General features: G+C 39.2%; 1 protein-coding gene across 1 annotated transcript in view; it reads left to right on the top strand.

Moving 5' to 3' along the window:
- Window positions 1-16609, top strand: part of LOC124039158 (V-set and transmembrane domain-containing protein 2A-like) — a 33809-nt gene extending 17200 nt beyond the window's left edge. The window contains exons 3-5 of the mRNA XM_046355057.1: window positions 10512-10562; window positions 10848-11178; window positions 13656-16609. Coding sequence (XP_046211013.1) covers window positions 10512-10562; window positions 10848-11178; window positions 13656-13732 — 459 coding nt within the window. The 3' untranslated portion in view covers window positions 13733-16609. The remainder of the gene's footprint in view (window positions 1-10511; window positions 10563-10847; window positions 11179-13655) is intronic.
- The last annotated feature ends 5391 nt before the right edge of the window (window positions 16610-22000 follow it).

Here is a 22000-nt window from a genome sequence, read left to right as displayed (position 1 = left end):
TTACTTTAACATATTTCTTGAAACTTAATCTTGTGTCCTGTTTCTAGACTGGGAGCATCTCAAGGGCTGTGTTGTTTCGTCCACACGACTCAGCTTTTTCCTTTTACGGAATGTTTATTTAATTGAATGCAGCACTGAAATGCAGACATTATTACTTTACACTATTTGCAGAGTGATTTATCTCAAACCCTTTTTACAATTCCTCTGGGAAGATGATAAATTATGCAGATTTAATGCAAACAGCACAACAATATATGCAATGCAATCATGAGCTACATGTACAGTATTCCCAGTGTTGGGGAAAAAAGTACCCAAATGACATACTTGAGTAAAAGTAAAGATACCTTAAAAGAAAATGACTTAAGTAAAAAGTCACCCAGTAAAATATTACTTGAGTAAAAGTCTAAAAGTATTTGGTTTTAAATATACTTAAAGTAAATATAATCGCTAAAATATACTAAAGTATCAAAATTAAAAGTATAAATCATTTCAAATTCCTTATATGAGACAAACCAGACAGCACGATTTCCTTGTTTTTATTTATTTACTTACATAATTTACATACGAAGCAATTGTGTTAAGTGAGTCAGCCAGATCAGAGGCAGTAGGGATGACCAGGGGTGTTCTCTTGATAAGTGTGTGAATTAGACAATTGTCCTGTCTTACTAAGCATTAAAAAATGTAACGAGTAAGAGTGGAGTAAAAGTTGTCAAAAAAATAAATAGGTAAGTAAAGTACAGATAGCCCCCCAAAAAGACTTAAGTAGTACTTTAAAGTATTTTTACTTAAGTACTTTGCACCACTGAGTATTCCAAAGTTGTTTTGTCCCGTCTATTTAATATTTGCTATTTTTAACACCTTTGCACATTTGGAAGGTTGTTTAGATGGCTGAATCTGAGTCCTACACTCTCTCTCATATCGGAGATACTGCTGTGTAACTATTTTACATGTAATTGCCATTGCAGCACCTGACACTTGACCAATTGCACTGGAGCCTTTGCTGCTCTTTTCCATGTGAGAAGAACTCAAGAACATGATTTCAGTGACTATAATTAACATTAACAACAGATCTTGGGCCATAACGTCTTGAGCGCCTACTCAAGAGTTAGTGAGGTTTGTAATTAGCGAGCACTTACAAGGCTGCATGGTGTTTTATGTACTCCAACTTAACACACTCTAACGTTATTATCGGCCACCTGATGTTATCACAGAGGACTTGTTTAAACGTTCAGAGATTTTGTAAATGAAGTTCACTTGTAGTTCCTAAAACACATGTTAAAAATGGCTTACTTGAAAATGGTCTCCATATCAGGACAGCCTCAGTCAATTAATTTTAATTTTATTTTTACATGTGTTTTGGACTCTAATTTGTTACTAACCAGAAAACACATTGCTGTACACAGGGCTTCTACTTTTTTGAATCAAATCAAAGTTTATTGGTCACGTGCACATGAAACAGTGAAATGCTTACTTGCAAGCTTACTTCAGTCATGGTATGCCTTAGTGCCAATTTTTCAACTGATTGAAAATAGCTGCTAATAAACCTTTGCCTGTTGGCTGTGGTCAAATGACCAAATCACCCTCTAGTGGCCTTATGGGTGGAACATTATTAAACATTTTAATAATTAATCAACTCTTTTTTTTTTCCGAAATCCATTGTTTCTATGTCAAACAGTTTTGTTATATTTCAGTCTTCTGTGATGTATATAAAGTAATAGTGGGATGTACACTAAAAATAATTGAATACATTTCAACTCCTTATCTAACATTGTACAGGTGTCTTACTTTATTTTAGCCCATAACCATGTGTGTGATGTGTATGCTTTTGTTTCAAAGTAGATTTGTTTAAGACTACCAATAAACACTGTGTGACCCTGATTTAGCTCACTGCAGTAAAAGGTTTTAAAGATCGACTCCACATTTGGGGAAACAACACCATTTTCACCCGGCGCATTTGTTATCGTCTCTGATTTGTTGATGTAATGGAGGAGAAATGGAGGAGAGGAGCACAGTAGTCGCCACATTGTGACAAATTCCATTACGCCGTATGGCATCTTCATCTCGTCCCGCTACTGGACGGAGAGCATAGGGTTTCACAATACAAAATGGAGGAGCATAGTATCCTGTCAGAAATCACATTTATTTTGGAAGATTGAAAAACATGACCTTTATTTAAGACAGGAGAAACATTGTTTCAGGTGATAATAAAACATGTTTCGTTTAGTTACTTTTCCCTCAACTTTCCTCAAGTCAAGCTAGTTTACAGAGCAACTAGGTTGAAGATACTGTAGCTACCCACCCAATAATGATCATTAAAAAAAGTGTCATTACCATCACAATGAAATATAACAGGAGGCAACAGTCAAAATATAATTGGCTTAATGTGTATTATTGAACATTAGGCTACTAAAATAGTACTCACTTATAGTAATGTGTAATTGTCCCATAAGGCCATTGCCGAAAACCACATATTATTTTCTTGCTCTGTGGTTTGGTAACTTCCTGTTCTATTGGCGGACTCTGGCTCAGTTGTTTCACAACTGAGCCTTCAACCGCAAGGGGGCGCTGCGATACCATTCCGTTGTGGACAGTCCCCATTGAAATGAATGACATCAGGCATAACGCAACGGACTGCTTAGATGTAATGTGAATGGGGCTTAAGTGTTGTCAAAGAAAACGCAGTACACATTCTGCTATCCTGTGTTAGTTGTTTGTAGTTACTAGTTTGTTGTTGTAATATCCAAAACTGACGTGGCAGTTCCACCAATGAAAGACTCAAGTGTTACCGGAAGTGAATCTACATCCAAGTTGATCATCTTTCGTTTGGTTGTTGGCTTGGGCAGGCTCTAGTAACGCTATTGTGAATAGCTTGTTGAGCTCAAGGGGCTTAGGTGAGCTTTTAAAGGATGAGAGTGCGAGTCTAGTTGTTTATTAATGTGTAGTACAATGTGCAACAAGCATTTATCAAAAGTGAGAAGTGGTGCGTTGCAACAGATTTAGCCAACAGCTCATTTACATCTGTAGTCCCCGTGCAGGTGAACATAAAAACACGAAAACATTATATACGAAAGGACAACATACATACTGTACATCAGACATTTCAAAGCATGAAGGACATAGAGACACGTTTCAGCACGTTGTTGCTGCTGATTTTACGACCTGATTTGTTTTGAAATCAAGGCTGCCAGTGATTAAATGTAACACAAAGGCCTTATTGACAATAACAAAAGGATCATAACAGAAATGATGAAATAAGCCAGACAATCGTAATGATGAGTGGAAGTGCATTAGGTCTATACAGTATTTCAATGTAGATATTACCATTTGGTTGCAGGGAAATGGGCGGCCCCTTGCTTTTTACACAGTAATTGTGGGACTCACTTTACATGAAGTCAATTTCAGTTTGCATGAGAAACAGCAGTGTGTCACAGTGGAGGGTTTTTGTAATAAAGAGACAAGAGATTGAAATTGAGATACTCCAAACGGCTGAGAGTGTGTCGAGCTCAGAAGGCAGCCAGGCGTCGAAAAGGAAATACAAATGAGAAAGCAATGGCTCTTTTGTTTCTTATTGTCACTTTAAACTTTTGCATCAATGTCAAAAGACATTCAGTCAATCTAAAGAACGCTTGTAAATGATACAGAACACATTCGGAGGCGAAGGGGCATCTTTATTGATGAAAACGGGCATTCTAAGACTACAAGTCTATTTCCCATTTGAAAAACCAAAGCTATTCAGTTCCGCTGAAGCTACAGATAGGCTTACACTTGTGTACATTTGTATAGATTTCTCTCATTTCCGTGACAGTTAAGTGTCTGACACACAACGGCAGTCTGCAAGTGGCCTATAAATGTCTATTACACTTCAAGATAAATGTCTGGATTCTGAAATAATATCTGAAATTCATTATTTCACAATTAAGTAAATTGCATTTGTTTGTACAAGGCTAAATGACTAATGGAGTTCGACAGTTAAATGCCCAGCATTTTTATGGTTCGCAAAGCCAATGGAAATTCACCAGACCCAATTGGGATAAAGCACCCCATAAAGCTGTGATCCAGAACTGAACTGGAGAGACAGGCTAGGCATACTCCAATCTCTTTCTGCTGGGCCTATTCTCTGGTCATTGAAGGGTACATGAATGTCAGAGTATTTAACATTCTATGTCCACTTTAAGAAATACATGATGTCTGAACACAGAGGGAAACCAGTCTTTATTTTAAGAAGATGATCTACCCCAGGTGACATATATTGTTTAATCAGGGGGCAGTTTGTCAAAAAAAAGATTGAGATAGAGGACTTTGGTGAAATCCATGCAGAAGCCCCACCAATTACCTTCACATCATCACAGTGTTAATTTCATCACCAAAAATATCGGCTCAAATATTCACCAAGCACCTATTTTTCAGTGACAATTGACGAGACTATAACTGACTAAATAGACCCAGAAAAAAACTATAGCGCAGATGTTCTGTGTAGGAGTGGGAAGGATGTGCCACACTCGGCACACACAGTCTATGCTACATCAGCTCATGAGCGGCGGGGGAGCAAGCGATGAGTGTGTGCAGACAGGCTCCACTCTGGCTCCGCCTCTGATCATACACATTGCACAGGGGACTCTCTTGCTTCCCCGTAGCTAACCAGTCAGCACCAGCCTTCTAGTTAAGATACCCTTTTCCTGGTGAAGAAACACAAGCTGTTTTAAGAAATTAAAAACAATAGCAGAATTAAGTTTAACAGTAATACAACGATCTAGCTATGTTTGTCGCTCCCTTGAGCATAGACACGTTTTGTCATTTGTAGTCTCGCTCATCCCTACTGAATTTTATAGCCAGTTTCTGTAGCGAACATACTAGCCGAGTCTCCCTCTTTTCCTCAGAGGAAACAGCTTGAATCTAGCCATTACCGTTCAAAATATATGTTTTTTCTCTGTTTTTTCTTCTTTCTATCGTGCACTGCATTCATTAAGCATATCGCGGGCTGTTCTAAAAGTATGCTACTTGCGGACCAGATTTTTCTGCAATCTAAAGAAAAATCCTTTAATGCTTAATTCTATGTCAAAAATATGTTACTTTTCCCGTATATCTAAGCATACATCTTGAACTGCCTGTATCCTGACAGATGCTTCTCAGCATCTTCGCTCAAATCTAGGTAAACTATTGAAAGGAATGTGAGTCTTATTCGATACATTTAGTAATTGCTTGCTTTTCTAAAGTCTTTATCCTACTCTGTTGATCTTATACCCTATTGCCTAGTCACCTTACCCATATACATACAGTACCTTCCCTCCATCACTCCAGTATCCCTGCACATTGTAAATATGGTATTGAAACTGACCCTGTATATACAGTAGTATGCTAACTTACTTACTTATTGTGTTCTTCATATTTCTTCTTATTTCTTGTGTGTTTTTTCTAGTATTACAATGTTATTGATTATTGCATTGTTGAGTTTTTAGTTTGCAAGAAAGGCAATTCACTGTACATTCAAACTTGAAACTTGAAACTAAAAACCTTGTCAGCAGGCATGCCAACTAAGATAGTTAGACAAGCTAGCTACTCTAACTTGATCGATAGCCTGAAATGGCTTCTTGGTAAATAGTTATGACATAGGTTCCCAATCTGGACTAGCTAAAGCCAACTTCAACTTTATTATTTTTAACAGGACAAATCTGATGGGGAACATGCCCCTGTGCCCCCTATGGGCAAGACGCCTCTGTGCCCCCTATGGGCAAGACGCCTCTGTCTTTAAGCTACACCTTGTTCAGTCATGTTACCTCATTAGCTGGTTATAGCTAACAACCTGGGGCACGTTCAGCAGGACACAACATTTTGGAACGTTCAGATAGATGTAGAACAAACATGCCTCTCTGGTAAATAGAATAAAAAAATAACGTAGGTTCTATTCATGGAATTTCTATCAGCAACGTTTTCTAACTAAACGTTGCCCTGGTAACATTACCAGTAGTCTATGGATAGACACTACACCTTATCTGACTGGGTAACTTTATATTTTGTTAATGTGGACCCTAGTGACTTAGACTTGAGCACTTGGACCATAGGGACTAGTGACTCGTCTTGTTCTACTTTTGGACATAAATGTGGCTGGGGGTGTCTGTGGAACTGTGATAACAATGGCAATGACGGGACCGAGTGATGGAGGTGCAACCCATACTACTTTGCGGCACCATCTGGGGATTGTGATTTCCTCTTCAACCTCAGGAGACTGAAGAAATTTGGCTTGTCACCAAAAGCACTCACGAACTTCTACAGATGCACAATCGAGAGCATCCTGTCGGGCTGTATCACCGCCTGGTACGGCAACTGCTCCGCCCACAACCGTAAGGCTCTCCAGAGTAGAGGTTGACCGATTAATCGGAATGGCCGATTAATTAGGGTCGATTTCAAGTTTTCATAACAATCGGAAATCGATATTTTTGGGCGAGGTTTATTGACTCGACTACATCACTGGGCAAAACAGTCATCAGCCCCTGTTCTTTTTTATACCTTTATTTAACTAGGCAAGTCAGTTAAGAACACATTCTTATTTTCAATGACGGCCTAGGAACAGTGGGATAACTCCCTCGTTAAGGAGCAGAACGGCAGATTTTCACCTTGTCAGCTCGGGGGATCCAATCTTGCCATCTTACAGTTAACTAGTCCAGTGCAATAAGGACCTGCCTCTCTCTCGTTGGACTCCACAAGGAGACTGCCTGTTACGCGAATGCAGTAAGCCAAGGTAAGTTGCTAGCTAGCATTCAATTTATCTTATAAAAAACAATCAATCATAATCACTAGTTAACTACAGATGGTTGATGATATTTCTAGATATTATCTAGCGTGTCCTGCGTTGCATATAATCGGACTTAGCATACAAGTATCTAAGTATCTGACTGAGCGGTGGTAGGCAGAAGCGGGCGAGTAAACATTCATTCAAAAAGCACTTTTGTGCGTTTTGCCAGAAGCTCTTCGTTGTGCTTCAAGCATTGTGCTGTTTATGACTTCAAGCCTATCAACTCCCGAGATGAGGCTGGTATAACCGAAGTGAAATGGCTAGCTAGTTAGCGCGCACTAATAGCGTTTCAAACGTCACTCACTCTGAGCCTTCTAGTAGTTGTTCCCCTTGCTCTGCATCGGTAACGCTGCTTCGATGGTGGCTGTTGTCGTTGTGTTGCTGGTTCGAGCCCAGGGAGATGCAGGGAGAGGGACGGAAGCTATACTGTTACACTGGCAATACTGAAGTGTCTATAAGAACATCAAATTGTTAAAGGTTAATAAAATACAAATGGTATAGAGGGAAATAGTCCTATAATTCCTATAATAACTACAACCTAAAACTTCTTACCTGGGAATATTGAAGGCTCATGTTAAAAGGAACCACCAGCTTTCATATGTTCTCATGTTCTGAGCAAGGAACTGAAACGTGAGCTTTCTTACATAGCACATATTGCGCTTTTACTTTCTTCTCCAAAACTTTGTTTTTGCATTATTTAAACCAAATGGAACATGTTTCATTATTTACTTGAGGCTAAATACATTTTATTGATGTATTATATTAAGTTAAAATAAAAAAGCGTTCATTCAGTATTGTTGTAATTGTCATTATTACAAATAAATAAAATACAAATCAGCCGATTAATCGGTATCGGCGTTTATGGTTCTCCAATAATCGGTATCGGTGTTGAAAAATCATAATCGGTCGACCTCTACTCCAGAGTAAACTACCTGCCCTCCAGGACACCTACACCACCCGATGTCACAGGAAGGCCATAACGATCATCAAGGACAACAACCACCCGAGCCACTGCCTGTTCACCCCGCTATCATCCAGAAGGCGAGGTCAGTCCAGGTGCATCAAAGCAGGGACAGAGAGACTGAAAAACAGCTTCTATCTCAAGGCCATCAGACTGTTAAACAGCCACCACTAACATTGAGTGGCTGCTGCCAACACACTGACACTGACTCAACTCCAGCCACATTAATAATGGAAAAAATGTATCTCTAGCCACTTTAAACAATGCCACTTAATATAATGTTTACATACCCTACATTACTCATCTCATATGTATATACTGTACTCTATATAATCTACTGCATATTTATGTAATACATGTGTCACTGGCCACTTTAAACTATGCCACTTTGTTTACATACCCTACATTACTCATCTCATATGTATATACTGTACTGATACCATCTACTGCATCTTGCCTATGCCGTTCTGTACCATCACTCATTCATATATCTTTATGTACATATTCTTTATCCCTTTACACTTGTGTGTATAAGGTAGTAGTTGTGGAATTGTTAGGTTAGATTACTCAATGGTTATTACTGCATTGTCATAACTAGAAGCGCAAGCATTTCGCTACACTCGCATTAACATCTGCTAACCATGTGTATGTGACAAATACAATTTGATTTGATTGTTCTCTCTCTCTCTCTCTTTCACTCTTTCGCTCTCTCTCGCTCTCTCTCTCTCCTGTCCTCTCTCTCTCTCTCTCTCGCACTCTCTCTCGCGCTCTCTCTCGCTCTCTCGCTCTCTCTGATTAGAATTACATCTAAAAAGAGTGGCAAAATGACCACTGCATCACCATCAACTTTGTCTTGGCAATTCAAAAGAGAATGGTCTGTCTGAGACGGTGAGGGTAAAATGTTAACTTTTGTGTCTGACATCTGTGAAGATTGATGACGGCAGAAAAATAACAAACAGTCAATCTGTCTGTTATTAGCATTGATCAGAATTGGAAATATGTATTATATTGTAAGTATTGGCATCTCTGAAGTAATTATATACTTGACACAAAACACTCTCGTTCCGGTTTTCTTAAGTAGCTCCTGTACACTTCCAGCCTTATTTTAAGTCTCCCGTGGAGCCGACAGCGTTTATCCCCTCTGTTGCTGTTTCTTTCATGGACTGGTTTAAAAGAGGCTCTGCATTTAACAGACTTTCCCAGGAATAAGTCCATTTGAAATGCAATGCCAATTCCATGATATAGGCTTTGGACTGAGTGTTTGCTATAGTGCCAGAGTACTGCCACCAGAGCAAGAACGTGGGCATGTTTTACATTTTTAGCAGACACTCTTATCCAGAGCAATTGGGATCAAGTGCCTTGCTCAAGGGAACACCAACAAATTGTTAATCTAGTCAGATTGGGGATTCAAAACAGCATCCTTTCGGTTACTGGCCCAGCACTCTTAACCTCTAGACTACCTGCTGCTCAACCTAAAGCTGGGTCACTTTTTGATGGCTTTGTGTTTTAACTTCTTTGAGAGTCTCTTATTTGAATGTTGGTTTTGGGTAAAGCCTCCTGGCAGTTAATTATGTTTCATATGCCTATAGAGAGAACATTTTTTAAGATGATTATGATTTATAATTATTGCTTGTTCAGTCTAATTTATGAGGAAACATTTGTCAATTTGTCAAAGAGTATAATCATTCTGTTTCGAACTGCCTCCTTTTACTGACTATCAAAATCCCTTTATTTTATTGATTCTTTTCACAAAGCTTTTCATTCATTCTAAATGTACAGATGGGGAAGAATATGGGATTTCATTTTCTTTCATTTTAGTCGATCTTTCGTTCAATTGGTATGTTTTTGCTTCTTCCATCTGGGATAAACTGTTTATTGATGTAGCTATCAAACATTTATAGCCATCGATGAATGATGCCCCATTTACACCTGAAATGTACTTTTTCGGAATGCCAGAGGCTTTTTGACCATTTTTGCTTCAGTGACTGTGAAGACTAGACTGGTATAAAACTATATCTATTTTATATTTTTTTTAGAGTGCCACACTCTTACATGTTGACCAGACCGACCATTGCGTGCATTTTGATTTTGTCCACCCACATCAGACACGATCAGGACACGCAGGTTGAAATATCAAAACAAACTTTGAACCAACTATATTATTTTGGGGACATAAACATTTATGGCAATTTAGCTAGCTAGCTTGTTGTTGCTAGCTAATTTGTCCTGGGATATCAACATTGGATTGTTATTTTACCTGAAATGCACAAGGTTATCTACTCCGACAATTAATCTACAAATAAAATGGTAAACCGGGTTTGTTTCTAGTAATCTCCCCTCCTTCAGGCGTCATCTTCTTTGGACTTTATATTGAGGTTGGAAACCAACTTTAAGGTGCATTACTACCACCGACTGGAGTGTGGACCTCAGTTCATCTTCCAATCACCCACATGGGTATATGCTCCTAAAAACCAATGAGGAGATGGCACGTGGGTATATCCTCCAAGACTTACAGTGCATCAAGCGTCACCAATAGAACCAAGTTCTAATTTAGCGCCTGGCTTCACAGACGCTCATTGGCGTGCGCAAGCAGTGTGGGTGCAATGATTGAATACCATGTATGTATTTATTTTGCCACACTCACGCACACAATGCGAGCAGTGCGGTCAGCATGTTAGAGTCTCGTAATGCATTGATGTCTCCCTTTCAAACGTAGCTTCAGCTTTTTTAAGTGTATTTTTATTTTCTCTGTTTTCTTAGATGGAAATGATACCAGAGCCTGATCCAGACGACGAAGGGACTAAAATAAGTGTAAGTTATTGTATGTACAGAGCTTTTACAGTGTCCATACTAGGGCAACATCACATTTCCTAATATGGACACCATAAGTATGGACACATAAAACCATCACCATTACAACTATTTTGCTACACCTGCATTAACATCTGCTAAACAGGTATATGTGACCAAAAACATTTGTTTGATGTTTCTGTTGTGTCATTACATGGTTCTTTGGACTAAACAACCAGTCATGTGGATGGGATGTAGTTGCTCCTGCATCGTTCATTGAACATCTCTTTATCTTTATCTCTACAGACGGTGAAGGTACAGGGAAACGACATCTCCCACAAACTGCAGATCTCCCGGGTGGGGAAGAGTGACGAGGGCCTGTACGAGTGCAGAGTCACCAACGCCAACTACGGAGAGCTGCTGGAGTACAAGGTCCAGGCCTACCTGAATGTGAACAGCACCAGGCCCCGCATCAGACCGGTCAAGAAGACGTCCCCCCTGTCCCACCTGACAGCAGATAAGAAGCCCCGCAAGACAGGCTCCACAGCAGCACAAGACGGCATGAGCGCCGACCAGAGGGTCCGCTCTACCTCCAGCTCTCAGACTTCATCAGCCAAGACAGTCAAACACAGTTCAGGTGAGATAACGGCGCCAGAGATTCTGCTTTGGTTTTTCATATAATTTTTCTTCCCTTCAGTAGGGTAAATCGTCAGCCAATCCATCTAACTATTTGTAACAAAAAAAATCTGTCTTTTATTCTGCCTGTATGTCAGTCTGCATGTCCATCTGCATGTTTCTTGTCTGTCTTCCTTCAGTCTGCTGTCTGCTTGTCAGTTTGTTCCACTTTAAAGCAATTCACCAATGTAGTTAATAAAAAAGACACTGAAGGACACTATAGTGAGTGAACATTCCAATTGAATGTGGAAATACAGCAGAAATAAAAGCCCAGACTGCAGTTTGTGATTATGAGGCAGAGGCGCCCCAAATTATGCTGACAACTGTGTGGCGCTGAATGCTCTGTGCAGTGTATGACACTGATAAATGTTCCTCTATTGCTCCACCTGCGGTCTTACCTTTACTGGGCACTGTTATGACTGGAGGACAGTTACATTGCTGCAAATGCAGGTTTTTTGGTCGATGAACAACAATTGTCAAACAATTGGATGAAATTAGACCTGTGAGAGTAAAACGATTTTCCACGTTGCCTTACCTGTAAACGATGGCAACTGTTAGCCGAGTCGGAATTAAGTGCATGGTGGTTTGCCTGCGTTACTTGCCTGTGCAGAGAAGACCAATGTGTCAGGTCTAGTTACCTCACAGTCTGCATATATTGGTTTTGGCACTGTTGGTTTTTCAACGCTTTGGGTCACTGAAATGAAATACAACAAATGTCCCAGAAGTGATATGTACTGTACCAAAAGGCCTTCAACTTTGTTTAAACCATGTGGCAAGTCGCCAACCGGTTTTGGAAAATAACAGCTTTCATACCATCTTCCCAATGTGCTCATACAACTTCAAACACAGTAGAAGGAATACCCTTGTCCTATCAGACATGGCTGAGTGGTGAATGACACTGAGAACAGGGAGAATTTGTGAAACACGGGTGTATGACAATTCGAACCTAGCTTCTGTACATTCTGATATCACTATATCCTAGCGGGGATTTGCTACACAAGTCAGACTGTGTTATCACATTTTTTTCAGTAGCCCACCACTAGTTCCATTATGTAGGCAGATAGATGGCGCCAGGCCAGCTCTCTCCCTATGGCAGCGGCATATGCCTGGGTGACGCACCCACCCTCAGCAGGGAGGTCACTCTACCCTATATTTCAAATCTGTATTCCATTAGACAAAATAAGGAGTAAACTGGAGACTTGGGCTGTATACTATTGGTGGTGGATCAGGTGACTTTACTCTGTGCAATGTGAAGCGATTTGAGTCAGTACTTGTACAGCAACAGTATTTGGTTTGGTATTTAGTAGTGTAGTACTCATGTTGCAACCTAATTATTTAGTTTGGTTGTGGCAAATGATAGGTTTTTTAAAAAGCGTTTCCTGCGACATTACTTTTTCAGTATTTATCTAAGAATTGCATTTCAGCTATATTCAGGGGTTTGAGTATGTTTTAAGGTGGGGCTCTCATGGATGGTGTGAGAGATTCACTGCAAGTCATCAGAGCTGTGTCTATCGGCATGTAAACCTAGTCCAGCCTATCAGGCTGCGAGCTGATTCATTATTCTCCATGTAGAGGATGTTTTGGCCTAGCGTGATTGCTGCTCCTCTGTGGCAATACTGTTCACTTGATCACCCCGGGCCAAATGAAATCTGGCAGGGAGGAACAGCGGGTTACAGGCCTCCGTCTTTTTCCCCTCCCGATATTGAGCTTGGCCAAACCATAGTGTCCCCAGACAATTCTCCTCTTAGAACATTGCTGTGCTTGGTCTGACAGAAAAATCCAGTAAATGTCACCATGATTTAGGGAATATTTCATTTTCCATTTCCTTAATGCTGCCTTTGTTTCGTAGGATGACTTTTTTTGTGCCTCTTTTTCAGTCCCGGGCAGGTACCAGAAAAAGTTCATTAGGGAATCTGGTTTCTTTTGATTCTTTTGGACCTTGAATTCTATTTTAGCTTGTGTGTTACAGGGAGATTAAACAGTAGAAAATCTTGCGTCGATATACAGTAGAGTATTGCCATTCAGAATATCTCCCTATCTCTCCCTACTGTACTAGAAGTTCTGTATCATTATCCTTTGGACAGAAATGTATCAATGCCTTTTTCCTGTAGTTTTGATCTTATCAATTCAAGGACAATGTCCCAAGAGAAGCAAATGAACCAAATGCGCATAAGACTGCCAGGCTTTTCAGTATCATACAGTTGTCAGATGGTGATGCACAAACATATATAATGGTTTTTTTTGTATTCCATATTCATATTTCATTTAAGAATAAGATCATTCCATATGTGCACAATGTATAAAATGTTTCAGACTAGTGCCATGATAGCTTTTGCATACATTTCTCCGCAGCAGTACGTGTCAAAGATAAGAACTGTGCACATATTTTGTGTGAAGATGAGCACTGTGTATGTCCTGACTGTATGCCTTCATTCACAGGTACTAGGATAGCTACAAGCTACGGACTTGCCATCCTGATTCTTGGCTGTGGCTTTATGAGGGATACCTTGCTATAGTTTCAAGAACGGACTTTTCCTCCCAGTATCACTATGTATGGCCTATTATTACCACCAAGCAGACAGCACAGTTGGCCCCTTTTTTCCCCCCACCACTACTCTGCACCCAATGAATTCTTATTACCCATTGTACACAAGAGGCACCTTCTCAAAGGCCAGCTGCGGGATTACCTGTTGTGCCAATATTTCTTCAGCACTCCCAACAATTGAAACAAAATGGAAACCGACAGTGTCTACTTGGAATATCTTTCACAAATACTTTTATTTTGGTTTCCTGCAATACATGTATTGTGTCAAAGTAGAAAACAAAAGGATCTATATTTGTGTAATATATGAGTATACAATTGTTTTATTTCAAACTCCTTGAACTGTTTATAGCTTACATTCACTTTGTTGATCATGTAACTACATTGTACAAGGGTATTCATGCCCCACCCAAAACAAAATAACTACTAAAATACAACAAAATGATGTATAGGCCTAGTTGGATTGCTAAATTAGGGCAAATCGACATTGTATTATTTTAAAATCTGCATATGTATAATCTGCAACTACAATTCTTGAACTTTGTTATTATGGATCTGTTCTTATTCATTCTCACATTCTTTACTTTTGTACGGTATTTCCTTTGGTATACAAAAACAATACTTCCATCCCTTGTAATTTCCTGATGTGCAACAGCTTCACATGTTATGAAGCATAATAATGTCAATGTTTATATGTGACTGTGCCAGCAGACCATTCGTTTAAAATTTGGCTGCACTAATATTGTAAAAAGCCATTAAGAAATGGAATGCTTCACTTAGAGCACAGCTCTAATATTCAAATATGCTCCATTACTGAAAAGAAGAATCTAGGTACTGCTGTAGCCTAATGCTCAGGGGCATTGTCTTTGTGTAAAGAATCTCACATTAGCCAAGAAGAGTTCTTATGCCATTTGATGGTGCAATGATGCCCCAACGGTATCTATAGTATACGTTCCTTATCTGTAACACACAGATCAGGACGAGGAAACAGTTTAAAGGTCTTGTGATTAAGAAAATGGTTTTAAATTGTTCTCGCTCTTGTCTTGTCCATTCTCAATGTTCATCGACACAACGCTTTGACAATCTGACCTCTTGTTTCAGAACCCGTTAGCAGAAGTCATGGATTCTACTGTTATACTAAACTGTTCATATATATAGAATATTTGTTCCATAGACATTCACCACATGGAATCATTTCGATTCACTATATGGGTGCACCTATTTTATGTAGAGTCATTGTTAAGTGCAATGACCACTGGACATATTATGCCACCATAGCTACTGTATGAATAGGTGGTATTGGTGATCGTGCGGCAAAAGTGCTTCAGATCTGCCTTTCAGTTGAGTTGAAGAGGGTATCCATAGAATGAAGAGAGTCTCCATTTTAAAATGTATTATGTGACCAAAGACCGTGGCTATGGCCATACAATATTGACGTTCACCAACATCGATCTCTTTGCACATTGCTTATACTATAGCCGAGTGTTCTCACATATTGTGCCCCTTTATTCCCTATCTTTTTACAATCTCAGAACGAGGCGGACAATCTGCCCAGATTCACAAAGCACCATCTGTCCATTTCTTCAAATCGTATTTAAAATAACACCACCTTGGATGGAATAATTATATGTATTGGCAGTGCAAAAAACTTCCTGGGGCCACTAAGAAGCAGGATTTTGCTTAAGGTTTCCACCGGAAACAATCTCCAGTCTTCTGTAGACAGCGCTGCTGAACTCAGTGAGGGATCTTAACCTGTTGATACAGCAGTTGGAGTTAGCTGACAGAGCAAATAATACAGAGGAATCCAGCTAGAGACATATCCTGATCAGCAAGTCTGGTCAGGGTACAAAATGTGTGGGCTATATACAGTATTTAATCTGCGCTGGTTCCCGGGATGAGAACAGTTAATCTAGTAGAGCTGTGTCATGCTGCTTAACCTCAAATCAATATTAGGCTATTGTCCATTGAGTAAAAGTTATTTTATGATTATTATCACAAATCCTAACTGTTCAGTTTTGAGGAAGAAGATTTTGAGAAGATGACATCTGCTAGTAGAATGTTTATCACATACTTCTCCAAGCAGGTCAAATGGATAGCATATCTGTGTGCACAGTAAAAGAATGCCTTCAGTTTATCAAATCCCTGTATAAAATTTTAAAAATAAAATAAAAAATCGGTAAAACTTGTAAAGTAATCAGCATGTAACCTTTTTTATCCAAATGTTTAAAAGCAGAGACAAGTTGTGTTCTGTATTTGTAACAATGTTGTCATATATTCGTTTTGAAGCACTAACAACAGGAAATGGAATTTTAAAACAACTGTATTGACAGTCTGTTAAGGAGGACCACTTGCCATTGCAGTGCACACCTGTTGCAAGGCCTACTACTTCAACACGAAATGGAATCACTACAGAGTACAAGGTCAAGCAAAGTGGATATATAATTTAAAGGATCGACAACAGTCGCCTGATAAGGGAATTGCAACGTCTGACAATTGTGGTGGCTAACAAGCAACGAAGTCTCAGTCCATCAAACAAGATACTATATTATCACATTTGAGCAACTCAAATCCATGGATATTGTTTCAAAAACAACAACACAGCAGTTATGTTTTCTTTATGACGCCGATGCCCATTGTTTCAGCTCCACATAGATGAATTGTTTCCTTATTACTCTTCATCTCAATGCAGTCTTATCTGTTTGTTGAGCTGTCAAAAATGTTATGACCTGTAATTTTCATTTGATTTGGTACTGTGTGAAGCTTCTGTACTGGAACGTTTGCAGCAGTTTGTATTATAATGATGATATCAGAAAAATATTGAAATAAATCATTTTCACAGATGGGATTCAAACACCGCTTCCTCTGCTGGATTCCATCTGTTAAATCGGTAACACATTATGACTTGACTTAGTGAGTGCATTGGATGTAGTTCACTGGGCGATCATAGTGTGGCACATAATGGGGCACGTACAGCGCATTCAACCATTCCGAGTGGATATCAGGACAAAGCTTAACGCTGTCTGGTCAAAACACCACTGAAGGGTTTAGAGAGGTCCAAACCACAAAAAGTATCTTTACCCTGGTTGCAATTATAACAACTAAAATGTTTTATCTAATAAGATAGCAAAGAGGCCAACTGGATATTCGTATTTTCAATTAGTTGTGTCTATTGGCTCACAACACCATCTGTGGCATTGCGATCATTAAAGTCTGCTGTAGGAGAAACTGTTTTCTGCACAGGTTGCGATGTTGTTACAACTATACCATGTACATAATATGGACACATGAGTACGCATGTCCTACTATGTACACTGTACAGCTATAAAAACATCATTTTTGATAGAAGAGATCTATCTGGAGTTACTGTATGCAAGATTGTGTTCACCCTTGTATCATATAAATGTAATTTAGTAAATAGTTATCAGAGTTATGAGGGGGTGATCAAACAGATTCCCGGTTCCTGCTAAAGATACCCACAAATTCTCTACAACGACGTTGGAGGCAGCTTATGGTAGAGAAATGAACATAACATTCTCTGGCAACAGCTCTGGTGGACATTCCTGCAGTCAGCATGCCAATTGCACGCTCCCTTAGAACTTGAGACATCTGTGGCATTCTGTTGTGTGACAAAACTGCACACTTTGTGGCAGTTGTTTGTGGCCTTTTAATGTCCCCAGCACCTGTGTAATGATCATGCTGTTGAATCAGCTTCTTGATATGCCACAAAATCTGAGAGAAATAAGCCTTTCGTGCATGTGGAACATTTCTGGGATCTTTAATTTCAGCTCATGAAACATGGGACCAACACATATAAACATGTTGCGTTTATATTTTTGTTCAGTGGTAGTTTGAAAATAAAGATGATAAATGTACTTTGGTGCTAACTTTTTACTCCAACTTATTGAATTTGACAATGGCGCATGCATGTCACCTACTCAGAGAAGACACAGGTATTTGTGTATATTGTCGTTGATTGCAGAACTGGGCAAGCAGAGACACAGTGTAACAGCTTGGTATTACTGGAGGGCTGTAATCGTACATGTTGGTTTGAAAAGAATGCTCTCACATGTCATCCTTTTGAAGCATGTGAAAAAAATATATAAATACATTTATATTCAAATTTGAAATTTGCTACTGTGGATATAATCGGGTTTGTTTAATCATTAGATTCGGAATGGGAAAATAAGAACATTTAGCAAGGACGGTGCCAGCCATTGGGCCCATGGGTGGAAACGCTAGATGAACATCAATGCAAAATGATGCCTGACTTGTGTTTGTTAATTTGGTCAGCACCAAGTCCGTTATTTATGCGGAAATGATTGCAACCCAGCCTCCAGCACTTTAATCGTGGTTCGGGCTCACTATAGCTCCACAGGGAAGCATGGCTGGGGAAATGATTATATGAATAAATCTGGGGATGGCAGCACATTCACATTCAGTCACTGGATTCCAAAGTGTAATCTGATAACAAATATACTATATTACAGCAACATGATCATTCCCTATGTAGTCTGAGAGTGTAGGATGAGGCGTAGATTAAAATAGTGATGAAGAAACGCCTGGGAGGGTATAGTATATCATTTATTTAGTTTGAAAATAAAGATAAATGTACTTTGGTGCTAATGTTTTACTCTAACTTACTGAATTTGACAATGGCGCATGCATGTCACCTACTCAGAGAAGACACAGGTATTTGTGTACATTGTCGTTGATTGCAGAACTGGGCAAGCAGAGACGCAGTGTAACAGCTTGGTATTACTGGAGGGCTGTAATCGTACACGTTGATTTTTAATTCAGTCTCTGCCTAAGTACACTGTGGTTACAGGAAAATTATCTAATCGCAACTTCACTGCCCAGAAGAATTTGCTTTCACATTTCATCCAATCATCATCCTTTTGAGGAGCGAGATAAAAAAAAATACAAAATTTGAAATTCTAATTTAAAATTTGCAACTGCGGATGCAATCAGGTTTGTTTAATCAGAAGATTCGCGATGGGAAAATAAGGACATTTAGCAAGGATGATACCAACCATTGGCCCCACGGGTGGAAACGCTAGATGAACAACAATGCCAAATTATGCCTGGCTTGTGTTTGTTATTTTGGTCAGCACCAAGTCCGTTATTTATGTGGAAATGATTGCAACCCAGCTTCCAGTACTTTAATTATGGTTCGGGCTCACTTTAGCTCCACAGGGAAACATGGCTGGGAAAATTATTATATGACTAAATCTGGGGATGGCAGCACATTTATATTCAGCAACTGGATTCCAAAGTTTATTAAGTTGATAACAAATATACTATATTACGGCAACATGATCCAGTGGCAGTCGATGGCGTTTAAGATGTGGGAGAACAATAAAACAATTTATGAGCATGGCCTTATTTCTATTACAGCATATTGGATGACTGTCATTCATATTCCTTTCACCCAGCTTAATGTAACATCGATAGGTTTAGGCTACTACATGATACAACAAAATTCTCTATACTCATCATGAGGTTGCTACAACCTAGCCTATGAATGTCAGCTTACAACATTTACACAGGTTGAGAGAATAATTTGAATAATAAAGGTGACAGATAGAGAAATATTCATAACTGCCTTGCACACTTGTCTACATCTTTCTGATCTGATCATTAATTCAACAGGTGCAAATGAGAGTTAGTATTGGACACATGTTTATCCATGTTTATCCATGCTTCGTTCAGTTACCTTCTGTTTAAGACACTTTTTCAACAGAATCGGCGGAATGAATACACCACTGATCACACGCAAACACAGTAAACTTTCATAGCAGCCACATACAAACAGCATGAACATTTTGCTTGTATATAATTCCTTCTTGCATTTAAATTATCTCCTTCTCTTACTTTTTCCCTTTGCTTTTGGACTTCAGTGCACAACACATCAGCTGTCTGTGACCAGGCAAATAAATACTTTCCAAGCCAAACCTTCATATCATAACCACTAACCGCTACACACAGCCCACATTGTTGTCATCATAATAGCTGATGACGTTAGTACTGTCATAGTCAACATAGCTACAAACATGCAGTACAGTGTATAGTCAGAAAGCAGGTTAGCACTGGCAGGGCCCGGTGGCAATACATTTTTAAAACCAAAATATTACCTTGACTTTGAAGAGTTCCAGTCATAGCCAACCAGCTAACATAGCATCCCTCTCTGATTGAGCCAGGTGTTTCAATAGGCTAAACTAGCGAGCTGCATTCGCTAGCTAAGTGTAAGTGAAAGGGGAAAAAAATACAATTAAATATAGCTAGCGCTCTCTCTCTCTCTTGTTTCTCCTTTATTTTTAAAGAAATGTATTTGTTAAAAACTGTTCAACTATTGTCTTTCTCTCTCTTTGAGTCAACTACTCACCACATTTTATGCACTAGCTAACTGTAGCTTCATTACTAGATTACATTTCTGATCCTTTGATTGGGTGGACAACATATCAGTTGATTGGTCTGATAGGTAGAAAGATGTCCTTCGGGAAGTTGTCATAATTACTGTGTAAGTCTATGGAAGGGCGTGAGAACCATGAGCCTCCTAGGATTTGTATTGAAGTCAATGTACCCAGAGGAGGATGGAAACTAGCTGTCCTCTGGCTACACCTTGGAGCTAACCTACAAAGTGCTGTTGAGGCTACAGTAGACCTTCAATGCAAAACAGTGTTTTTAAATCAATTATTTGTTGGCATGTAAATCTATTTAGTATAGTTTTATCTAAAAAGGTTTACTTAAAATAATGATCAAGGGAAGCAAAATATGTATGTGAATATTCTAAATGATTTTATTTCATTAATCACTTAAATTGTGTCCAAAAATGAGAAAAATAGTACATTTCCAAGAATGCAATAGAAAAAGAAGCCCAAAAAATTAAATGGTTGTCGAAATATAATTGGCTCATCTAAACATGAAGGTTAAAAGAGTATATGAACATTGTTTCCAGAGAAAAGTTATACGGTGAACAAAAATATAAAATGCAACAATTTCAAAGATTTTTATGAGTTGCAGTTCATATGAGGAAATTGGTCAATTGAAATTAATTCATTAAGCCCCAATCTACAGATTTCACATCACTGGGAATACAGATATGCATCTGTTGGCCACAGATATCTTTAAAAAAAAGTTGCGATGTGGATCAGAAGTCCAGTCAGTATCTGGTTTGACAATCATTTTGGCCTGTGTAATGTTGTCCCACTCCTCTTCAATGGCTGTGCGAAGTTGCCGGATATTTTTGTGAACTGGAGCACGCTGTTGTACACGTAGATCCAGAGCATCCCAAACATGCTCAATGGGTGACATGTCTGGTGAGTATGCAGGCCATGGAAGAACTGGGACATTTTCAGCTTCCAGTAATTGTGTAGAGATTCATGCTAAAACATGAGGTGATGGCGGCGGGTGAATGGCATGATAATGGGCCTCAGGATCTCGTCACAGTATCTCTGTGCATTCAAATTGACATCGATAAAATGCAATTGTGTTCGTTGTCTGTAGCTTATACCTGCCCATACCATAACGCCACCGCCACCATGGGGCACTCTGGTTGACATTCCTGCAGTCAGCATGCCAATTGCATGTTGTCTCAAAACTGTCGACATCTGTGGCATTGTGTTGTGTGATAAAACCGCACATTTTAGAGTGGCCTTTTATTGTGCACCTGTGTAATAATCATGCTGTTTAATCAGCTTCTTGATATGCCACACCTGTCAGGTAGATGGACTATCTTGGCAAAGGAGAAATGCTCAATAACAGGGCATTTATGTTACATGTTGCGTTTGAATAAGTGGAATTTCTTTGAATGTCAAACTCAATTCAAATTCTACATCCTGTAGAGTGTGGCCAAATTCAATTCAAATTTCAACTCATGAGTTAATTCCAGAGTTCTGAGTTGAGCCCAACCGTAGTATGCATGCTTTTCATAGGTTAGGATTTACTACCAAACAGGGTAAGCAATGAGACTGAAACAGATAAGGGTTGTTGGGTAGTGCAAAGCAGTATCCACTAACAATCCCCTTGTGGCATGTTGAGAGAGTAACAAGGCATACATGTAACTCCCTACTGCCCTGCCCTTTGGCCCCATGACTTGGGGTCATTGAAGAAAATGAGAGAAATGCAAACAAGACGCCTCACTCAAAAACATTGTGAGGTAATACAATGCAATCCAATGACATTGTCCTCTTCCAACCCTGTTTTTTTTCAATCTCTTTTCCGTCTTTCTCTCTCTCTTTCTCAC

This window comes from Oncorhynchus gorbuscha, linkage group LG07 (assembly GCF_021184085.1).
Source record: "Oncorhynchus gorbuscha isolate QuinsamMale2020 ecotype Even-year linkage group LG07, OgorEven_v1.0, whole genome shotgun sequence".
Lineage (NCBI taxonomy): Eukaryota > Metazoa > Chordata > Actinopteri > Salmoniformes > Salmonidae > Oncorhynchus > Oncorhynchus gorbuscha.
The sequence above is the reverse complement of the archived record's forward strand: the minus strand, read 5'-3'. Positions and strand labels throughout refer to the sequence as shown.